The sequence below is a fragment of the Capricornis sumatraensis genome, chromosome 5, assembly GCF_032405125.1.
Source record: "Capricornis sumatraensis isolate serow.1 chromosome 5, serow.2, whole genome shotgun sequence".
In the NCBI taxonomy this organism is placed as follows: domain Eukaryota; kingdom Metazoa; phylum Chordata; class Mammalia; order Artiodactyla; family Bovidae; genus Capricornis; species Capricornis sumatraensis.
The window spans coordinates 122,754,672-122,777,585 of record NC_091073.1 but is presented as its reverse complement, the minus strand read 5'-3'; the positions used below and the strand labels follow the sequence as shown (position 1 = coordinate 122,777,585).

Below are 22,914 nucleotides of genomic sequence, written 5' to 3'. Positions count from 1 at the left end.
GTCCACTAGCCTGGAAACAGCTCAGTTTTGACACTGATTCTAGAATCCCTTAGTTTTGCTCCTCCTCAGCCCTACCTCTCCTGGCCCAGGACCCTTGGATGGCAGATAGACTCTGCTGCTGCTGCGGAGCCAGTGCAGACAGTGGCCCAGCTTAGTGAGCCTCCGGTCTTTGGCTTTCCTTCCTTGAAGTGCTCATATTTAGAGTGAGTATAAATGCTTGATTTTCTCTAGGACTTGTCACCAATTCTTTTTTCATTTAGTTTGAAAAGTAGGTTTGTTTTTGCAGTCTGTGAGTTTGTTTCTGTTTTGTAAATAAATTCATTTGTATCTTTTTTTTTAAGATTCTGCTATAAGTGGAATGTATTTTTCTTGCGCCTTCTGACTTCAGTTAGTGCGATAGTCTCTAGGTCCATCCGTGTTGCTGCATGTGGCGTCATTCCATCCTTTTTCATGGCTGAGTGGTGTTCCACTGTCGGAGCAAGCAGTGGCACCCCACTCCAGTGCTCCTGCCTGGAGAACCCCAGGGACGGGAGAGCCTGGTGGGCTGCAGTCCATGGGGTCTCGAAGAGTCGGACACGACTGAGCGACTTCACTTTCACTTTTCACTTCCATGCATTGGAGGAGGAAATGGCACCCCACTCCAGTGTTCTTGCCTGGAGAGTCCCAGGGACGGGGGAGCCTGGTGGGCTGCCGTCTCTGTGGTCGCACAGAGTCGGACACGACTGAAGCGACTTAGCAGCAGCGGCAGCATGTATAATGTCATGTCGTCTGCAGATAGTGACAGTTTTAACTTCTTTTCCACTTTGGATTCCTGTTAGTTTTCTTCTCTGACTGCCATGGTGCCAGTTCTTTACATTATTCAACTTTTTTTGTTTTGCCAAAAAGATAAAATACACATAGCTTGCAGTTTACCATTTTTGAGTGTGCCTTTAGTGACACTGAGCACATTTGCACTGCTGTGAATCACCACCATCCATCTCCAGAACTTTATCGCCATTCCAGACTGAAACTGTTCCCTTCGATCAAAACTGGTTCCCCGCTCCTTCCAGCTCCCGGTGACCATCGCTCTACTTTCTGTCTCTCTGAATTTTACTGTTCCAGGTAACTCATGTACGTGGAGTTGTGCAATATTTGTCCTTTTGTGTCTGGCTTATTTCCCTTAGCATGTTTTCAGGTTTCATCCATGTTGAGGGACGTGTCAGAATTTCCTTCCTTTCTAAGGCTGGATAAAATTCCATTGTGTGTACAGCCTTGTTTTGCTCATCCGTTCACCCATCAGGGGACCTTCGGGTTGTTTCCTGGCTACTGTGAACGATGCTGCTGCGAACATGGGGGTATGAATACTTGTTCCAGGCCTTGGTTTCAGTTCTTTTAGGGATATGCCCAGAGTCTGAGTTTCTGGATCTCATGGTAATCCTGCGCTTAGTTTTCTGAGGAGTCGCCGTCCTGCTTCCCACAGTGGCCGGACCGTCTTCCATTCCTGGCAGTGATGTGCCAGAGCTTCAGTTTCTCTGTCTCTTCACCAACACCTGCTGCTTTCTGGTTTTTAAAAAGGCGTAGTTATCCTAGTGGGTGTGCGGTGGTATTTCATTATGGTTTTGACTTGTGTTTCTGATGGTTAGTGATGTTGAGCATCGCTTTATGTGCTTTTGGACATTTGTGTATTTTCTTTGAAGAAATGTCTATCGAAAGCCCGTTGCCCATTTTTGAATTGGGTTATTTTGTTGTTGAGTTTTAGGAGTTCTTTATATATTCTAGATATTAATCCCTTTGTGATCTGACAATGTTTTCTTTCATTCCGTGGGTTGCCTTTTTACTCTACAAGGTGGTGGACTAAAGTTTTAAATTTTGGTGAAGCCCTGTTTTTTTTTTCCACTTGTTTGTCATTGTTGCCTGTATTGTGGTGTTCTATCCAAGAAATTATTGCCAAATCCAGTACCATGAAGATTTTCCCTTATGTTTTCTTCTAAGAGTTGTATAGTTTTAATTGACATTTTTGAGATCTTTGATCCACTTTGAGTTAGTTTTTTGTATGTGGTGTAGTATTTAATTTTTAAAAGCTCATGTAATAATCTTACTTTAGTATTATGAATCTTTAATATTATGAATATTTCAGAGTTCTCTTGTCAATTACTATAATGGTCACATTTAGCTGCTACTGTGAGGTGGTAATGATCCAGTTCCTTTCTTCTTTTTGCTGTCTTTTTATTTCCTTTTCCTTTTGGACCTCAGGTGCACAGAATTAGATCACTCTTTTAAAACATTTATTTGTTTATTTTTGGCTGTGCTGGGTGTTTGTCGCTCAAAGCCTTCTCTCTCATTGGGGAGCGTGGGGGCTCCTCTCGAGTTGGGCTTCTCATTGCAGTGGCTCTCTTGCTGCGGAGCACAGGCTCCAGGGCGCACAGGCTCCAGGGCGCACGGGCTCTACGGTGCACAGGCTCCAGGGTGCACGGGCTCTACGATGCACAGGCTCCAGGGCGCACAGGCTCCAGGGCGCACAGGCTCCAGCAGTTGCAGCGCCTTCGGACTGGGGCACAGGCTCAGTGATTGTGGCACACACAGGCTTAGTTGCTCTGAGGCATGTGGGATCCTCCTGGAGCAGGAATCAAACCTGTGTCTCCCGCTTTGGCAGGTGGCTTCTTTACTACTGAGCCACCAGGGAAGCCCTGTGACTGGATATCTGAATAGGTCATATGTAGAAGGACAAGCCCCTGAAACAGGAAATGGCAAACCGCTCCAGTGTACTTCCCTGGAAAATTCCACGGACCGATGAACCTGGCAGGCTACAATCCATGGAGTAGCAAAGAGCTGGACACGACTGAGCAGCTGAGCACACAGGATGAAAAAAGATTTGAGTGAGGCTCATGCTGCAGTTGGTAAAGCTGCAAGTCATTCAGATTAGCCAGGGTGAGGAATGTCCAGTCATTTTTATGCTTTGGACAGAGTTCACATTTTTTGTCTTTGTTCAGACATAGCTACAGAGTGATCTTATTTATTCTTTATCCATTATGGTCACAGAGTGGCCTTCTCTGATGTTAATGTTTTCTGAAGTTGTTTATTTTCCATGGGAGAATCAAGTCCTAGCTAGGAGTACCTGGCTGTGAGTAGCTGGCCAGTTTCAGAGTTCTAGTTACTAAGAGAACCTGATGTAGCTTTGCTAACTTAATGTCTAGATTTTAAAAGAACAAGGTGATGGGGACTTTCTCCTTCATATTCTGTACTTGCTGTCCAGGAAGTTCCATGTTTTCAAATTTTTCCAGGGCTGGCTACCTAAGTTTTGGGGCCCAGTACAAAATGAAAATACGATTTTCATAGTCGAAAATGCCATTAAAGTTACAATAGTCTTGTATGAGTTTCAATCAATTAGTACTGCTAAGTAATTCAGTTATATCTACTTTTCTTTTTCTGATTCTTTTCCATTATAGGTTACTGTTGTTGTTTAGTCACTAAGTCGTGTCCGACTCTTTCGTGACCCCGTGGATTGTAGCCCGCAAGTCTCCTCTGTCCATGGGACTTCCCAGGCAAGAATATTGGGGTGGGTTGCCATTTCTCCAGGGGATTCCTTAACCCTGAGCCTCCGGGGAACCCCTATTGTAGGTTATTACAAGATATTTAAGATAGTTCCCTGTGCTATATAGTACAAACAAAAATTGAGGTAAGTTGTTGCTAATAGACCTGCTTGACAAGAAATTTTAAAAGTAGTTCTAAAGAGAGAAGGAAAATTAGGTAAGAAACTCAGATTTACATAAAAAAAGAAAAAGTATTCTGAATAAATTAAGGTTAAGTAAATTTCTTATTTTTAATCCAGCATATAGCAGTTTATTGAAAGTGATAACACCAGTGTATCCAGTGATTAGCTTGTGGATAAGTAAAATGAATGACAGTAACGTTATAAGGACAGCTGGAAGAAATTGGGAAAACTCTGCAAGGTAGCTGCACTACCTATGAAGCAGTATAGTGTATTTAATTGTAAATTCTAGGGCAGCCAACAAAAATATTTATAAAGAAGTGTAACTGTTAGGCTAACAGAAGAGAGAAAATAGAATCACATAAAATCCTCAGTTTAAACCAGAGATGGCAGAAAAAGACTAAAGGCAAAAATCTAAATAGCATGGCCAATGAATAGGAAATTGGTAAAACTATGATAACTAGTAAAGCAACAATATCAGTGATTACTTCAATGGTCTAAATAAGTCACTTAAAAGATTGTCAGAGTGAATTAAAAATCCCAAGTGTGTGTTGTCTATAAGAAATCCACTAAATATAAAGATACAGCTATATTAAAAGTGTGTTATCCTGGGTGGTGCTGGCGGTAAGGAGTCAGTTTGCCAGTGCAGGAGTTGTGAAAGACATGGGTTCAATCCCTGGGTGGGAAAGATCCCTTGGAGATCCCATTTCCTAAATGGCAACCCACCCCAATATTCTTGCCTGGAGAATCCCATGGACAGGGACTATAGCCCATGGGGTCGCAAAGAGTTGGATATGACTGAGCATGTGCGTGCGTGTGCACGCACACATACATACACACACATTAAAAGTAAAGGGATACAGAAAGATAGACCGTGTTAACTAATCAAGAGAGCTGGAGTAGCTGTTAATTTCAGACAAGGTGGACTTAGAGCGAGGAAGATTGTCAGGAATAAAAGGAGCAATACATAATGATAAAGGGTCAGCTTTCCTAAAGGACATAACAGTCCTTAATGTGTATGCGCATAACAACAGAGCATCAAACTGAAACTGAGGCAGAAACTGAGTGAACTGCCAAAGGAAACGGACGAATCCACTAACATAGCTCCTGCTGCTGCTGAGTCACTTCAGTCGTGTCCGACTCGTAGTGACCCCATTGACTGCAGCCCACCAGGCTCCTCTGTCCATGGGATTTTCCAGACAAGAGTACTGGAGTGGGGTGCCATTGCCTTCTCCGACTAACATAGCTGGAGACTGCAACACCCCCTCTGTTGGTAATGGGCAGATCCAGTAGGCAGAAAATCAGTAAGTGTATACATGTATAGTTAAACTAAATAATACAATCAGTCAGCTGGATCTAACTGACATTTACAGACGCCTTCATCCAACAATAGCACAATGTACGTTCTTCTCAAGCTTGCATGAAACATTCACGGAGATGAGCCACACTTTATAACGCACCTCAAAAGCAGAAACCACACGACGTCTGCTCTCACACCACAGTCCAGGTAGACTACAGATTAGTAACCCAGCATTGGGGAGCTCTGAAGTACTCGGAAAGGAGAAGAAACCCTGAAGGAAATCAGTCCTGAACATTCATAGGAAGCACTGATGCTGAAGTTGAAACTGCAGTACTTTGGCCACCTGATGTGAAGAACTGACTCATTGAAAAAGACCCTGATGCTGGGAAAGATTGAAAGCAGGAGGAGAAGGAGACGACAGAGAATGAGATGGTTGCATGGCATCACTGACTCGATGGGCATGAGTTTGAGCAGGCTCTGGGAGTTGGTGATGGACAGGGAAGCCTGGAGTGCTGCAGTCCATGGGGTTGCAAAGAGTTGGACACGACTGAATGACTGAACTGAACTGAAGCTATCTAAGATAAACAGGAAAAACACAAATTACTAGAATCAGAAATGAAAGAGCAGCTATTGCAGATGATTCCATTAGCATTGCAACGATACTGCAGGATATTATGAACATTTCTGTGCCCACAGATTTGAAAACTTAAGATGAAATGAACAAATTCCTTCAAAGATAGTTTGCCAGAGCTCACACAAGGAAAAGCAGATAGAGTAGGTCTGTATCTACTAAAGAACTTGAATCAACTGTTAACCTTCCAAAACCAGTGCCAGATTGTTTGGCTGGTGAATTCTCCTAAATATTTAAGGAAGAAGTGATATAAATTCTCTGCAATCTCTTACAGAAAATAGAAGCAGAGGGAAAACTCCCTAACTCATCCTGTGAGGCCAGTATTACCCTAATGCCAGACAAAGACACTGTAGTGAAGGAAAACTACAGACTGATGCCTCTCATGAGCATAGATGCACAAATCTACAAGAAAATACTGGTAAGTGGATTCCAGCAGTGTACAAAAGAACTCCACGCTGTTGGGATTGTACTACAAAAGCCACTTTGTGTCGTCTGTTACATCAGCAGGCTAAAGAAGAAACACCGTAAGATGGTATCAGTAGATCAGAAAGAGCATTTGACAAGATCTAGCATCCATTCATGATAAACTCTCAGTAAACTGGAAGTAGAGGGGAACTTCCTCAGCTTGGTAAAGAGTATCCGCAAAATACCTATGAAAAGTGTTAGTCCCTCAGTTGTGTCTGATTCTTTGTGACCCCACAGACTGCAGCACGCCAGGCTTCCCTGTTCTTTACCATCTCCCAGAGTTTGCTCAAACTCATGTCCATTGAGTCAGTGATGCCATCCAACCATCTCATCCTCCATTGCCCCCTTCTCCTCTTGCCCTCAGTCTTTCCCAGCTTCAGGGTCTTTTCCAGTGAGTCAGCTTTTTGCATCAGGTGGCCGAAGTATTGGAACATCATCAACTTCAGCATCAGTCCTTCCAATATTCAGGGTTGATGTCCTTTAGGATTGACTGGTTTGATCTCCTTACAGCATCACGGTTCAAAAGCATCAATTCTTCAGTGGTCAGCTTTCTTTATGGTCCAACTCTCGCATCCATATATGACTGCTGGAGAAACCATGGCTTTGACCATATGGACCTTTGTTGGCAAAGTGATGGGTCTGTTTTGTAACATGCTGTCTAGGAAACAGTTATAAAGAAGCTGAATATTCTGCTGCTGCTTGCAACGGGGCTCTGTTGGATCTTTGTACCATACCCCTGATGACAGCTTGGGGCTCATCTTACAGCTTTAGAGTCACTTTCACCTATTGAGCAGTTGAGTCCAGTCTCATCTAAACGCTCACCTTTCATCCAGTTCAGAGTGTCTTCCCTTTTCCCTGATCATACCTGACTGAGGCTGAGAAACTAGCAGTGGAAAGGGAGTGTGATTTACTCAGTTTATTTTAAAATTTTGTCAGGGCACTCAGCAGGATTCAGGAGATTGTCAAGATCGTTCCTATTTGTGTTAGTACCTCCAGTATACCTAAAATATATTAAGTATCATACATAGTTTAGGAGATTTAGGAGACAGGTTTTATTTCCATGAAGCGTTCAGTAGAGATCATTGCTGTGCTCCAGCCTGTGGACGAGGGGTTTGTGGGGATCCAGGAGGCGGGAGGCTGTGTGGTTGGAAGGGCTGCGAGTGGGAGGAGGAGCCCGGAGGACAAGTGACACCGCCCTTCCTTCGCGTTTTCTCAGACGGATTTAAAGGACTTCTTGCTCATGACTCGCGTTGTAAGAATGTATAGAATCTGAAAAATCTCAAGAACAAGTAATAAAGTGTAATATTGTAGATGACATTAATGAACTAGAAATTTGCTGCATTAATCTTGAGAGATGGAATATTTACTCTTTGTTAAATGTCTCAAGTGTTATTTTTTGTGAGGAAATACTGTTTATTCTTTGTTGAAGCACAAATTGAAAGGCATTGGGCAGTTTACTGTGATAGGCCTAGTTAGTTGCTGTTAGAGTAGATATCAGCATGTGCTGTGTATTCAGATTAAGTGTGGAAATGGAGCCCTGGCCATTTTGTCGTCTCTGTTTTGAAAGGTGGTTGTTGCAATTACAGCGAAGCAGTGAACATCTTTGTACATATATCCTTGTGTACATATGCAAGTAGATCTGAACAGAATGCTTGCAGCTGCTAGCAACAAGAATGCAATGTGTTTTTCATCAAGTAGGGGTTTATTTTACTATAAAAAGTCTGAAAGAATGATGTATTTATACATGTTGCAACATGAATTAACTTTGAAAACATGCTTAGTGAAAGAAGCCAGACACAAAAAGTCAGATATTGTATGATTCTTCTGTATGAAATATCCAAAATAGGCAAGTCCACGGAGCTAGAATTTTCTCCTGGCTGTGAGGGGCTTGGGAAGTGGAGTGCTAGAGTGGGGGGCACGTGGGGCTTCCCTGGTGGCTCAGACAAGAGCCCGCCTGCAGTGCGGATTGACCGGGTTCAGTCCTGGGTCGGGAAGGTCCCCTGGAGGAGGGCGTGGCAGCCCACTGCAGTACTCTTGCCTGGAGAATCCCCATGGACAGAGGCGCCTGGCGGGCTGCAGTCTGCGGGCTCATGACGAGTCGGCCAGGACTGACTCAGCGTGCTCGCGACGCAGTGCTTTATTACTCGTTGCACATTTAGTTTTAAAGAGTGTATTCTGGTGCTGCGCCTTCTGGTGCATGAAGACTCTTTCCTTATCATGGGTTATCCCATTGTTGGCAGAGGGCCCCAGTTTGTCTTAACACTTTTTGTCTTAATGCAGCCTTGTCTGAGGGGAAAAGAATGTGGCATTTTAACTTTCTTTGTTGTTAGCTTGGTATGTCTCTGTTTATTGTTTTGTCTTCATCCTTCTGAGTCACTTTCTTTTAGCTATGTCTTAATCTGAGAGTTTCCTTTTAGTAGTTTGTTTTACTTACAGTTATGATTTTAATATGTTTCGTCTTTATTATGTTATTATTTTTGTAACTATTTGTGTTTTCTTGTGTTTCACTACATAGTCTGGCCCTTAAGGTAATTTGAAAGCATTATGATTTTAATTTTAGTTACTGTTTGGCTCACTTAAAGGATACTAAGCATCTCTGATTTCTGATTTCGCAACTTTAAGATAAAGCCAGGTCTGCTGGCCCTGCTGTAGAATGAGACTATTGGCTTAGTTACAGTTTACTTGTCTCCTCTCCCAGGATTTTGTTAGAAACCCTTCAGTGGTAGCTCTCCTCGAGGCCATTTGTACCCATTACTCTTAAACGATGTTTATGCCTGTAGTCATCTTAAATTAGCTGAAGCCCATCAGTCTTAAATGAAAGACTTGTAGTACAGTTTGATTCTAATGCACTAGTTTGAATTTAGGTTCAAATCTTACACCTGGAATTAAAATATATTTGCTTGTAACAGTTTAATATTATAGATTTTTCCCAACATGTGAAAGAAGAGCGTCCTAGGAAAGCCTTCCTAAGCTGAAATGGCACAGAGCAGAGAAGCAGTCACTTGCTCACAGACACACAGAATAAACCGATGAAGCCCAGATACTCACAGACACAGTTCACAGTTGCTATGGCTCAATGCTGGGATGCTGACTGTGGTTCCCGGGGAGGCAGGAGCTGGGCGGGACTGCTCACGGTTGGGATGGACACTGCCTCTGTGTAGCTCAGTAAGACATGCTGAGCTGAAGGAGATGTTTGCTTCTCACTTTTTTTTCCTTTCCGAAAGCTGAAGTGATATAAAGCAGACTTTAGGAATACCTCTATTAGGTTACCTGTGGCTGGGAACTCAGCTTCCAGATGCCTGGCCATTCTTGCTCAACATCAGGACTGAGGCCGCGGGTCCCCAGTGGGGGCTGCTGCGGGGCGGCTGGCAGAGAACAGAGGCGCACGTGCTGCTGCTGCAGGCTCAGCTAGCCCTGCGCTCCCCACCCTGTCTGGGGAGAGGAGCTCTGTCTCCTCAGAGGGCCCTTGGAGCCGTCCTCTCCCTTTCTGCCGGCACGCCTCACTTCTCGTGGCGAGGAGCTGCGGTGCCCCCTTTTTTGTTAGGTGTTTCCTTTTGTCCCCTGGGAGGGAGGAGAATAGGAGGCCCCGCCGTGCCTTGTTCTCATTTTACGCGTCCCTGTGGGTCTGTCTCTGCTAAAGATGTGCTCATTTGAGAAGGAGCACCTGCTCCTGGACCCGTCTTTGGAGCTAGAGAAATAGTCTGAGCAGTTCTGTGACTGTTTTGTTCCAGTCTGATACAGTTTATATTCATAGAAACTTTTATTTCCAAAGTAGTAAAATGTCCGTTTGTTTTTATAATTGTTAGCCTTACTCTGCTCTCAGAGGGGTTGCTTTCCATTAGTCTTGTTCATCTCATGCCATGCATTTTGGTTCCTCGATTTCTGTTTGTCCATTAACGCTCATGACTTCTCATGTACTACTTTGCAGCACAAACATCTTGGGACTCCTGAGACTACTCTTCTACTACCAGCTTTACTTACTAATTTTAAAAAATTCTAAAGCGTGCTTTAATCATGTCTTTCTATTCTTCCAACTTCCCTGGGCAAGTCCTTTTTTTGCAGCTGCTTCTTTCCCAGGAACCTCAGCGGATTGGCATGTCCACTCCTATCTGTCACTTGGGTTCACTTTTCTCCCAAATCCACTTAGCTTTTATGGCCCATTATTTCACTCACTCTTGCTGATGCCCTAAAGCAGTGGTTCTCAAATAGTGGTCTAGGGGTTTCTGAGGGTTGGTGGTTAAAACCCTGGGAGAAGATTCTGGCTCTACTCAGAAATCATAGGCAAGAAGAATGTTTAAAGGCCGGCAGGAAAAGGGAAGCCAGTTAGTGATGGAGTCTGGGAGAAGAGTCAGAGAAGGAGGAAGCTCGCTGATGTCAGGGTGCCCTTCACAGGGCAGGTGAAATCATGAAGTGTGGTTTGGCTGTTGGTTCACCACTGCCTGCTGCCAGAAGTGCTTTGAGTTGGTCAGTGGGTGTGAAGTGAGCTAAGTGGTTGGAAGAGTGAGTGAGTGAGCGGTGTGAAAAGTGGAAGTCCACGAGTGGAGGCCGTAAAGGGGAGACAGAGAGCAGGGTATAGGGGGGAAAGAGGACTGGCTGGCCAGGTTGTGATGTCGGGCTCTCTGCCCCACAGCCCCTCGCTCTCGCCTGTTTTGTAAGTGCCTGGTTGTGTGACAGCCCAGAGCGCTCACAGCACTGCACGGGCGCGGCGTGACACACCTGCTGGGTCACGGGCCGCTTTTGTCCTGTAAACATGTGGAAGCTCTAGCTGAAGAGCCCTGTGTGCGCATTATGGCTGTGATGTGGCAGGTCGGCCACGAGGAAGTGCAGCGCGGCTGCCTGCGGTTGCTGGGCTGCCATCAGAGAACGAGCGTGTCTCCAGTGCCTGCAGCTCCTCGCGTCTCCTCAGCCTCCCCGCTCGCGCCGCGCTCACCCTGGGCTCCGCGCACAGGGTGAGCAGCGAGATGGTTGGCATGGCCCGCAGGACAGCCAGCAGGTGGAGCAGCCCGAGGCACCGGCGGATGGAGGCCACCGGCGGCCGCCACAGCGGGTGTGGCGCCAGGTGGCCGTGGCCCTCTCGGCACGGCCCCTGCTGCAAGATGGGGGAGCAGCGGACGGCTCACTGGCTACCATTCAAAAGGTGCTGCAAGCGGGGAGTTCCTGTTTGCTCAGCGAGGTGGCACGGACTGCTGCTGGTGGTGGCTTATAGCTTAGCCCCCAAAATGATAGCTGTACCTTGTCTTGGGATCCCGGATGAGCCTCCGAGATGGTAGTGATAGCTTACACGTGCAGTGAACGGTTTCCCACCCAATTTGTGGTCTCCGGAGGAGAAGATTTAACTCTGGGACCAAAGACGGTCTCAGTCACTGAGAGCTTTGTGTGGTAGAAACTTTATTAGAGTGACAGTGGCAGAAAAAGCTGCTGACATAGACAGAAGAAGGGGGAAGGAAGATCACCTGCCTTGCTAGTTTAAGCAGAGCATTACATACTTTTCTGCTAGCTGCTGAGAGTAGGAAAAATACCTGAAGGCTGTGAAAGTTTTGCCCAGACCCTTTCCCGTAACATACATCCTGGGATGACACCAACACAGGATTAGCCAGAAGGAACCGGTTAACCCAGAGCCCAAGGCTGTGGAGGTTTTACGCAGACTGTCCCCCTTAACGAACGTTCTGAGTTCCAAAAGAGCCTGTCCTTGAACAAGAGATACTGCTGCCTACAAGGCCTGCATGTCTAAGGTAAAAGAATGTGAAATAGAAAGAATGTTTACCTCCTCCTTAAACGGGCCTCCCACGTGGACTCCTTACCAGCCTGCCTAAAGTGAGCTCTCTTGCTGGCACTCTGAGGTGGATTTTCCCGACCGGCCTGAAGGCGGGTTTGGATGGTGCCCTCTGTGATGCTGCGCAGCTGCACCAGTTGCAGAGACTCGCTGGAGCAGCGACTTCGTGCACTGGGGCGTGAGGTGCACGGCCCTGAGGACCCAGCTCCTCTGACAGGGAAGTCATGAGCGACGATGACCATGAGCATTGTGAGGCCCGCGGGTCCCCGGTTGGCAGTGACGCCTGTGGTGCAGCAGAAAGGGAAGCATGAGAAGCCTGTGGCCCAAGGCGCGTCCTCGAGGGGGCATCCTCAAGGGGCCCCCAGTGTGACTGGGTTCACGATGTGTCGACCATGCACTCAGCTGGAGTTGGTCGACTCGGGTAAGTGGACTCAGCAAAGGCAAGGGGAACCCTTGGCAGCATGGCTTTTGTGAATCTCAGCACAGGGGCGGACAGTATCATTTGTTCTGGGTATGAAATGGAATGGTTGGCGTCTATGAGCACTCACCCCTCACTGAGGCAGAGGTTGTGGAACTTCACGAGACTGCAGACCCCTGCCTATTAGTGAGGCCCGTGGTGCAGCCCAGTGGAGCGGCAGTGTCAGCGCCTGCAGCGAGAGGCTGGGCGGGAACACGAGCTCGCCACGTGGGCTGTGACCCCGAGGATACAGACTCGTGATGTGCGCTGTGAATCCCGCAAAAACCCCCTCTTTGAAGGTGAAGGAATGGGCCTGGTGCCTGTGGAGGGTTTAGTGGGTCCTTACGGAGAGAAGTAGAGGGTAGCATGGGAGACCCCATCTTGAAAGTGTGAAGAGCCCGAAGGGGGCCTGAGCTGGGAGGGTTGCCTTCTGGGAAAAGTGTTAGTCACTCAGTCGTGCCCGACGCTTTTCTCCCCCATGCGCTGCAGCCCGTCAGGCTTCTCTGTCCATGAGATTTTCCCGACAAGGATACTGGAGTGGATTGCCATTTCTTTTCCAGGGCATCTTCCCATCCCAGAAATCGAACCTGGGTCTCCTGCATTGCAGGCAGATTCTTTACCAAGTGAGCTACAAGGGAAGCCCATGTACACAGATACAAATGTGGGCTGATTGGTGCAGAGGTGTCCTGTGGAGGCCTGTCCCAGACCTAGAGCAGTGTACTCTGAAGGCCGTGTCCTGTAAGGTCCGGGTTCCTCGCCAGGGGAAGACTGCGGAAGAGAGGCTGTATGTAGATTGTGAAGTGAGAGGCCCTGAGGGGGTGGAATGTAGGGAGCGGGCAGTTGGCCAGGTGGCGGTGGTCAGGCTTCCTGGCCCCATGTTGTGTAGACATGTGCTTGTGTAACAGCTGAGCTCACTTAGAGCTCTGCACGTGCACACCGTGATGGGCCCGCCTGGCCGCTGGCCGCTGGCCGCTGGCCGCTGTCGTTCGGAAAGCGTGGATGAGCTCCTCCTGAACAAGCCCTTGTGGTGCGTCATGCCCGCGTTACGGCGTGTCTGCTGGGTCAGCCACGAGGACACGCCTGCTGCTGCGGCTGCTCTGCCAGTCAGGAGAGCGTGAGCGTGTCTGCGGTTCCTGCGACTCCCTGAATTGTCTTCCAGCTTCCCTGCTTGCGCCTTGCCTGCCATGGGTTCAGTGAACAGGGAGAATACAGCGAGACAGGTACCTGTTAGAGTCTTCACGCCTGTGATGGTTTAGGGGAGCTCAGCCTACTTCTGCCTCAGCATCGGAGGATCAGGCTCTCATCTCATGTTGTGTTACATCGTCAGGCTTCCTGTGTTGGTTTGAGTTTTGGCTTGGGCTTGCCTGGAATGTTAAAGACCATTTCTTTACACATTTGTTTAAACACCACTTCTGTGGTGTTTCTCCACTGCGTTTACGTCCGATTATCCTGTGTGACGTGTGTATGTCTTATCCCACCCTCATGGGCAATTCATTTGACGTGCTTGCTTCTCTTTCACTGAGAAAATATAGTCTGCCCGCGCTGCCGCCGCCGTCTCCCTGCCGCCTGCAGCGGGACTCGGTGCCCTCGGCTCCTGCCTCTCCTGCTCCCTCACTGTGCGTAAATTGGTGTCTGTGGCCCCTGCGCTGGAACGCCTTTCTGCAGAGAGCCCGCCTTTCCTGCAGCAGCGAGTGAGCAGTAGGCCATCCCAACGGTTGTGTAGCTGCTCTCATCTTAAGGCAGCCCCTCTCAGGAGTCTGCTCCACGTTGCCTTTGTTTGTTGCCCTTTATTATAAAACTCCTGAAAAGAACTGCTGTCATTTTGTTCCAGGTTTTCTCCCTTCTTGATCCATTTCGTTTCAGTCAGGGTTTTGTCTCCACCCTTCCAGAGGGACCGCTCTTGTCAAGGTTGCCCATGACCTCCACGCTGCTAAACCCGGCTGTCAGCCCTCAGTCCTCATCTTACCTGACCTGTCAGCAGCACGGGGCACGGTCGGTGGTTCTGTCGTCCTAGATAAGCTCTCCACTTGGCCTTTAGCGCCTCGGCCTCTTCGCCGCTGCTTCTCCGGCAGCTTTCTCTGTGTCCTTGTGTCGAGCTGGCTCCACATGCTGGGGGCCAGGGCTCTGCCCTTAGGCCTCTCTCCTACGTTGCAGCCCCACTGCAGTGGGCAGCGCGCTCGGTCGCACGGCGGGAAGTGCTGTCTCCTGCTGCTGAGCCTTTTCTTGCCCCGAGCCTGGACCCTCCCACTGGACTCTGCGGATTTTTACATCCAGCTGCGTGTTCAGCAGTGTAAACTCGCCTTCCTATTTCTACCCCCAAACTGCTCCTGCTGCGATCTTCCCTGACGCAGGAGGCGGCGTCTCTCCCGTTGCAGTTTCTCAGGCCGAGAGCCCGATGCTCATCCCTGCAAGTCCTGTCAAGCCTGCTCTCGGAACCTCCTGCCTCATCACCTCCACCGCAGAGTCTACGTGACCTCTCCTCCGGATTGTCGAGTGACTCCTGATTGTTCTCCCTGCTCCTGTTGTTTCCCCTTCGTAGTGTATTTTCCAGGCTGTAACTGGACTAAACCCTTTGCAGTATGTCAGATCCTGTCACTACCCTGCTCCGCAGCTGTTTACTGCCTAGTCCAAGGTCATTCTTCGTCTTATGGCCTCCAGCCCTTCTTCAGAAATCCACATACAAGGGAGATCTCTCAGCTTTATCATCCTCTGGAATGGTTTCATTTGAAAGTCTTCAAAATATTTCTGGTGTGGTCCACAGTTCCATTAAGCCTTTATTTCAAGCATACTTGGTCATTACCTGTCATGAGATGTCCCATTCCTTCACCCATCCTTTTTTGCCTGCCATACCCTAGATAAGATAGAAATTAAAAGGACTTTAATATTGAAAAACTTTTTTGTGCAACTGCTGTTTGTTTTGATATGTGGTGTAATATTGAGTAATCCTCACCCCCACATTGATTTGTGAGGCCTCTTGTATGTATAACCATGGTACATAAATTTAAAAAAGTTAAAAAAAATCCTGTCTTGATTCTGGCTGTGTGTGGGGCTCTTCGGTGCTCTGCATGGGCTTTCTCTAGCTGCAGTGAGCAGGGGCTGCCCCTCATTGTGGCAGACAGGCTTTGTCCTCGCGGCGACTCCTCTCGTGGAGCGTGGGCTCCCGGGGCACGGGCTCAGTGGCTGTGCCTCGCAGCCTCTGGCGCACAGGCTCAGGACTCGCAGCCCTGGGGCCCGAGAGCGAGGGCTCAGCAGTGCTGGTGTGTGGGCTTAGCTCCTCCACGGCGCCTGTGTCTCCTGGACCAGGCATCGAACCATGTCGCCTGCACTGGCAGGCAGGTTCTTACCCGCTGTAACACCAGGGACGTCCACATTCTCCTGTAATTGCATCTCTCTCATTGACTGTCAGGTGTTGGTGCCGGCATACTCTTTAAATGTTATCGAAACTTCAGAGTGTGTTTTAATATTTGGTGGGGATAGGAGCATCTCATGAGTTTACTTTTCAAAATTGTCAGTGATGGTCTCTTTCTTAATAATAGTTCCAAGATTTAAAAACAACTTGGTCAATTTATGAAAAGAAAAATGTTCATTGGGCTTTTTTTCTGGAATGATTTTAAACTGAGTTGACTAGCTTGTGTAAGTTAACACTTCATAATACTTTCTATTAGCTAAAATTTTTACTATGTGATAGATTAAATTCTTTTTCCTTACAAATACCAAAGATGTATTTTGGTTTACTTAGAAGGTATGCAAACGCTGTAACTGCGCTCGATTTTTCGTTTCAGATCTGCTTCCTCCTCTTCGCCATTCTCTACATCGTCTCCTACGTCATCATCACGAGGTACAAGAGAAAGTCAGGTGAGCAGACGCCCGCCGCCGACAGCCCTGCCTCTAGTGCCGCGCAGTCGAGACGTGTCCCGTGGCCGCATGGCCCCGTCCGCACGGCTGGTGTGTTCATTATGCCCGTGACTGCAGCAAGCAGCAGCCTGATACTGAGAGCACTAAAAATAACCTCAGGGAATCTGACTACTTGCAGGCTCAGTAGTCAGACCAGGCCTACTTCTTAGCCCTGAGCCCTTTTTTATCCTCATTCTTACATTCAACTAAGAATAGCCCAGGGCTCTTCAGTGTCTGGGAAATTCCAGAGTTTATGAGGACGTTTGGTTCCTTGGCTCTGAATTTGAACGTACTCACCCCCGTCACCCCTACCCCATTCTTTCTCTCACTACCAGAATATTGTTTCTTTCTAAAGTGGTACAGAATTTAGAGTGTCCATAATACCCAGATGGTGCTAGTGGTAAAGAACCCGCCTGCCAACGCAGAGATGCAAAGAGACAAGGTTCGATTCCCGGGTCAGGAAGCTCCCCTGGAGGAGGGTGTGGCACTCCAGTGTTCTTGTCTGGAAAATACCCTTGGACGGAGGAGCCAAGGGGATTCTGATGGGCTATAGTCCACAGGGTCGCAGAGTCCAATGTGACCGGCGCGACTTAGCACATACGCATAATACCATTTAGCATTCGATTGTGTATCATGTTATTCTTTCATTTTCATATGTACCCTTATCTCACTGGGGGACCATTATATCTTTTTTATAAATGAATTTTGTGCTGATTTAGTCACAGATTTTTATGCCAGAGTTTTGTAAGTAACTAACCATTGTTTTTTTTTAAATAAAATAACTAGTTACTTTACTGACTTCTGTTAAATTTGAGCTACTTCTTTGAAATCACAAGATTTCTACTTGTGATGCAAGGCTAATAGTAGGTGCCATGTGAATATTTAAGGGTGTCATATATTAAAGATTCCTTATGCTATCATGTTAAACTTGAGGACTTTTTAAAGAAATCAGGAAATAGGGCTTGCTGCAGTGCACTGCTTGGCTTTGTGACTGCACTGAAATACTCTTTGGATTCCTTAGTCTCTCAAAATTTTGAAGAACTGGGATCCAAGACAGTGTCTTAGCTGCTTTAAAAGATGTCTTGGCGTCAAGCTTCATAGATTATGTGCATTGAACGAGGGAGAGAGAGAGAATGAATGAACAATGCATTGTTTTAGAGGAAATTAGGGGATGATAAGCAGGAAAACCGGAGATCTATTAGATGTTTTTTAGAGTAATCACAGAAGAGTAATGAAGACCCTGGCCCTGGTTGATAGAGTATTGGCAATAGAACTGAAATGGATGTGAAGCTATGAAAACACTCTTCAAGATTTTGTGGTTGATTAGATGTAGGTACAACAATATAAAAATTAATTGTGACAATTGGTACTTTGTGGTCTCTCTGGTTGTAGAAGTATTTTGGGCAGCCAGTAATTAAGAATAGAGTTTGGACTAAGAGAATGGCCCAAATATGCCATTGTCACTGAAGCCGGTGGGTACTCAGAATTCCAGAGACCCACACAGAGAGCCTTTGAGGACAACCCCAGTGAGGTATTGAGGAGAAAGAAGGGCTGGGGTGTTGTGTAATATCTTTGTAATCGGATCATCGTTTCCTTAGCTGGTAAGATTACGTGGGAGGACTAAAAAGATGGCCAGCCGCCATGAGTGAGGGAGAGGCTAGGGTGAGGCAGCACCAGAGCAAGGGCCATCTGCTCCTTGAGAAAGACACGCAGCGTGGGGTATCTCTGTGACTGGAACAAAATGACTCCGTGTCAAGGCAGTGGTGTACAGGGTGGTTTAGGGTGAAATCCGCATTCTCACCATTACTAACAATAGGCTCAAAGTACAGAAAAGTGTGTGAGTTCAAAGATTCTGAATTTTAATTTCATAATAAATTTTTATTTTTTGGCTATTATCAACCAGGGGCTTCCCTGGTGCCTCAGATGGTAAAGAATTTGCCTGCAATGCAGGAGATGTGAGTTTGATCCCTGGATCAGGAAGATCCCCTGGAACAGGGAATGGCAACCCACTCCAGTGTTCTTGCTTGGAGAATCCCATGGACAGAGGAGCCTGGCGGGCCACAGTCCACGGGGTCGCAAGGAATTGGACACAACTGAGCTGCTAATACACATTATCAACCAGAAAATTTCATCCATTAGCAATTTCACTGACTTCGTATAACAGTCAACTTGAATGTGGTTCCAAGGCTCTACTGAGCTTTACTTCCCTGAGCACTAAAGATTTGGAAGATTTTGATTTTCATATGAGAGTTTTGTTAATCAGGATTGATCAGTCCAAAGACTCTTGTTGTTCTTTAACCGTATTCTATCCTATCTGATTTAGTGAGATTAGAGTTGGAAAATTGCTTCTTCAGGTTTATATTTTATGTTTCATTAAATTAATGAAGCATTTTGTTGGAAGATAAAAATATTAATGCCTTGAACATTTTTGCAGATGAACAAGAAGATGAAGATGCCATAGTCAACAGGATTTCGTATGTATTTTAATGTTCAGTTCTCCTGTTTTCTAATTCTAGAGTCATGAATTTTCAAAACTTAATACTGCCCTGTGGGCAGAAATATGGAAAAAATTCACCTAAAGTATTACAGCAACTTTAAAGTATTACAGCAGCTTTTTCAAGAAAGTACATGTAAGCAAACACGTGGGTAATTGTGGCCTGATTACCTGTTGAAATTTGCTTGCTTGAGGAGCCAGCAGAAGGTCTTGGCCGTCCCTCGGCCTCTCTCAGCCCACACCAGGAAGTCCTGCTGGCTTTGTCGCCAGAGTCTGTTGCATTTCAGAAGGCGACGCTTCTAGAACTGCCTTCAGTTCTGAGGAGCGCTTCTGCAGTTGTATAAGCAGCCACCATGTCTGCGTTTTCTGGCTTGACCCCAGGCCCTACTCTGAGGACCCCTTGTTGGCATTTAGCTGTGCCGCACCAGCCTTTTATGGCTGGTTCTGGCCACTCAAGGGCAGCGGATGGTATGACCCTGTTTGTATCTCTAAGGCCAGTCACGATACCTTCTACAAGGTTTTTGATGTAAGGTTCACTGTTATATTTATGGTGACTATATATTCAGGATTTCTGGGTAACTTTTGATTTCAAAAACATTGGCATGTCCTCATACACTTGCTCCTTGGTCACATACACCTCCTAGCTTCAGACTTGGAAGCCACAGTGGGCCTTTACAGCTGGGTTGCTGGCCAGTGTGCTGAGGGCCAAGAGGCAGAGGGGCTGGGAACGCTTCATGGGCCAGAGGACGCAGAGCGGCCCCGAGGGAGAGGGCCGACTGCCCAGACACACGGGGCCTGAGAGCCCGCTCCCTGTGAGGAGGGTGGGTGAGCCTGCCAGTGTGTGGGCCCTGTCGTGGCCGGGGGGCTTGGGAGGGTGGGTTGGGAGTCTCGTGCAGGACCTGGGGGCGGGGCCTGTGGGTGCGACGGAGGGAGCAGAGGTGGCTGTCACAGGTGGAGGACAGAGATGAGGTCACAGGAGGTCAGCTGGGGGTAGGTGCCCGAGCTGGCAGTACACTGGGGTGGAGCTGGGGCCCCACTTTTCCCAGCAAACAGGCTGAATATCCAGCAAAACCACTTGGTAAGCCTTCTCCTGTGCCAGAGTTGAATTGTATTTTTGACATGTATCATATGTCTACATTAAAAATTTATCAGTCATTTGCTAAACAGGGGAGGTTATCTATGGCTTTTAAGTAGGAAAACACTTCTCTTGGTTGCCACAAGATGGCACTGGCCTCACAGTTACTCTATTAGATGTGTTTTGTGCATTTAGTATGATTTTTTTTCCTTACATGTATTTTCACATTCTTTCTACATTAAATTTAATGGAATGGATATTAAATTAAAATTTCATCTCTAATTTTAATGAGGGAGGTTCCATTTTCCTTTGTCATTATAGTCTTCAAAAAACTTTAAAAATTAGATCTTAAAATTTTAAGCATTTTGGATGTGTATAACTGAGAAAGTGAAAGCCCCTTATGGGCCCTCTCCTAGGAGGTGTTATATATCATGCTAGATTTTTTTTAATGCACCTCTTTTCCTGTGTGAAAATATACCTGTTGGGGGAGAGGGTGGGAGAGAGCATGGCTTATATTCATTGTCTGTGCCTTTCCTTTTTCACTTTTAGGCGTTTTCCATATTACACATTTTGAGCTATCCTATTTTAAAAAATGACAAAACCATCTTCTAAATATTGTTAGTTTCCTACAATTTATTATATAGTTGATTTAACCTTTACCTATTTTAAGAGATAGTAGACCAATGGCTTTGGAAGTTTTTCTTCCAGAAATAACCATTTTAGCTCAAGTCATTTTTCATACAGTTTTCACAAGCACTTTTGTCACCTGAAACAGCTGTTGCATTGCTCCTGGCATATATTGCCAGCATTGTTAATTAACTGCAGTTGTGAAATAAATGCTTGAATTTGAAAGAGGAGTGAGACTCCGTTTATCCTCCATCAGCATGTGAAGCGCGCTGTCTCCAGCCTGTCTGCTTTAGGCCCACTTGGTGGGCTCAGTGGTCTTTTCACAGGTGAGTTTAGAGTTGGTCTAGGTTAGCTTCTGGGACCGTGTGTACACCGTTTGTCTCCCAGCTGCACATGCCCAGTGAGGCGCATGCTCGCTCTTTCCAGATGTGGGGCTGCGGAGCTTGGCCCGCGTTCTGGTGGCTTCTGCAGCCCCTGCCTGTTCAGCCCCTGCTGACGCTGTTCTCCCCTTCCAGGTTGTTTCTGAGCACCTTCACCCTGGCAGTGTCGGCTGGAGCGGTCTTGCTTCTACCCTTCTCGATAATCAGCAACGAAATCCTGCTTTCTTTTCCTCAAAACTACTATATTCAGTGGCTGAATGGCTCCCTGATTCATGGTTAGTGTATGTGTCTTAATATGATCACAAGCAGTGTTTTCATTTTATACTGCGCTGTATTTAGAATTTTTCCATGTCTTATTTTCCATACAAATATGGGTCTTCCTTCAGTAAACTATTTGAGTCCTTCATAAAATCAGAAAATCAGATTTTACTTACTAGTCTGATTGTTAGTTGTGAAAAGCTTTTCTACAGGAAGCAGCATTTATACTGTGATTTTGATAGATACATTTTCATTTAATTATTTGGCAAGAGAATTTTGATTTATCTGGATATGTCAGAACACAACCTCCATTTCAGACCTTAAAAAAACAAAAGCTTACCATAGTTTCTATTTTATTTATTTGCTGTTCATTTCTTTAGTCATCTCAGAATGTGTGACAGAAGGGGGAAAAACTGTTTTGTCAAGGACGGACTTTAAAATCTGTTGTGTTGTGGCTGAGTTGGGAGGTCTTGTCTCACTCAGTCTTTGTGGCCCCATGGCCTGCAGCACACCAGTCTCCTCTGCCTTCCACTGTCTCCCGGAGTTTGCTCATACTCATGTTGGCTGACTTGATGATGCCATCCAACCATTCCTTCCTCTGTCGCCCCCTTCTCCTGCCTTCAGTCTTTCCCAGCATCAGGGTCTTTTCCAGTGAGTCAGCTCTTTGCATCAGGTGACCGAAGTATTGGAGCTTCAGCTTTGTCCTCAGTCCTCCCAATGAGTATCCAGGGCTGATTTCCTCTAGCATTAACTGGTTTCCTCTCCTTGTTGTCCAAGCGACTCTCAGGAGTCTTCTCCAGTACCACAATTACAGAAGCATCAATTCTTCGGCACTCAGCCTTCTTTATGGTCCAACTCTCATATCCATACATGACTGCTGGAAAAATGGCTTTGACTGTGTGGACCTTTGTCAGCAAAGCGATGTCTCTGCTCTTTAATACGCTGTCTAGGTCGGTCATAGCTTTCCTGGCAAGGAGCTGCAGTCACTGTCCACCGTGATTCTGGAGCTCAAGAAAATAAAATCTCACTGTTTCCACTTTTTCCCCTTCTATTTGCCACAAAGTGATGGGACCAGATGCCATGATCTCCCGTTTTCTGAGTGTCGAATCTTAGGCCAGCTTCTCACTCTCCTCTTTCACGTTCATCGAGAGGCTCTTTGTTCCTCTTGGCTTTCTTCCATAAGAGTGGTATCAGCTGCATATCTGAGGTTTTTGTTATTTCTCCTGGCAATCTTGATTTCAGCTTGTGCTTCATCCAGACCAGCATTTTGCATGATGTACTCTGCCTAGAAGTAAAATAAGCCCGGTGACAACATAAAACCTTGAGGTACTCCCTTCCCAATTTTGAACCAGTCCATTGTTTCATATCTGGCTCTGACTCTTGCCTCCTAACCTGCATACAGGTTTCTCAGAAGGTAAGTAGGTGGTCTGGTACTCCCACCTCTTGTAAGGTTTTCCCATTTTGTTGTGATCCATACAGTCAAAGGCTTTAGCATAGTCAGTGAAGCGGAAGTAGATGTTTTCCTGGAATTTCCTTGCTTTCTCTATGATCCAGTGAATGTTGGCAATTAGATCTCTGATTCCTCTGCCTTTTCTAAATCCAGCTTGTATATCAGGAAGTTCTCTTTTCATTTACTGCTGAAGCCTAGCTTGAAGGATTTTGAACATTACCTTGCTAGCATGTGAAATGAACACAGCTGTATGGTAGCTCTCAACATTTTTTGGCATTGCCATTCTTTGGGATTGGCGTGAAAACTGATTTAAAAATTAATGTGGTTAAAAAATAATGACTTATTTTGGCAATGTGGTATATTGCTTTAAAGCAAAATAGATCTGAATTTCAATCTTGGCTCTGCGATTTTCTGGAAATGTT

At 46.3% G+C, this 22,914-nt stretch overlaps 1 protein-coding gene across 2 annotated transcripts in view; it reads left to right on the top strand.

Annotated features, from left to right (window-relative positions):
- Window positions 1-22,914, top strand: part of LMBR1 (limb development membrane protein 1) — a 129,357-nt gene that overhangs the window by 2,910 nt on the left and 103,533 nt on the right. For both annotated transcript variants that reach the window (XM_068972365.1, XM_068972364.1), the window contains exons 2-4: window positions 16,097-16,169; window positions 18,643-18,682; window positions 20,920-21,059. In XM_068972365.1, the coding sequence (XP_068828466.1) occupies window positions 16,097-16,169; window positions 18,643-18,682; window positions 20,920-21,059 (253 nt within the window). The remainder of the gene's footprint in view (window positions 1-16,096; window positions 16,170-18,642; window positions 18,683-20,919; window positions 21,060-22,914) is intronic.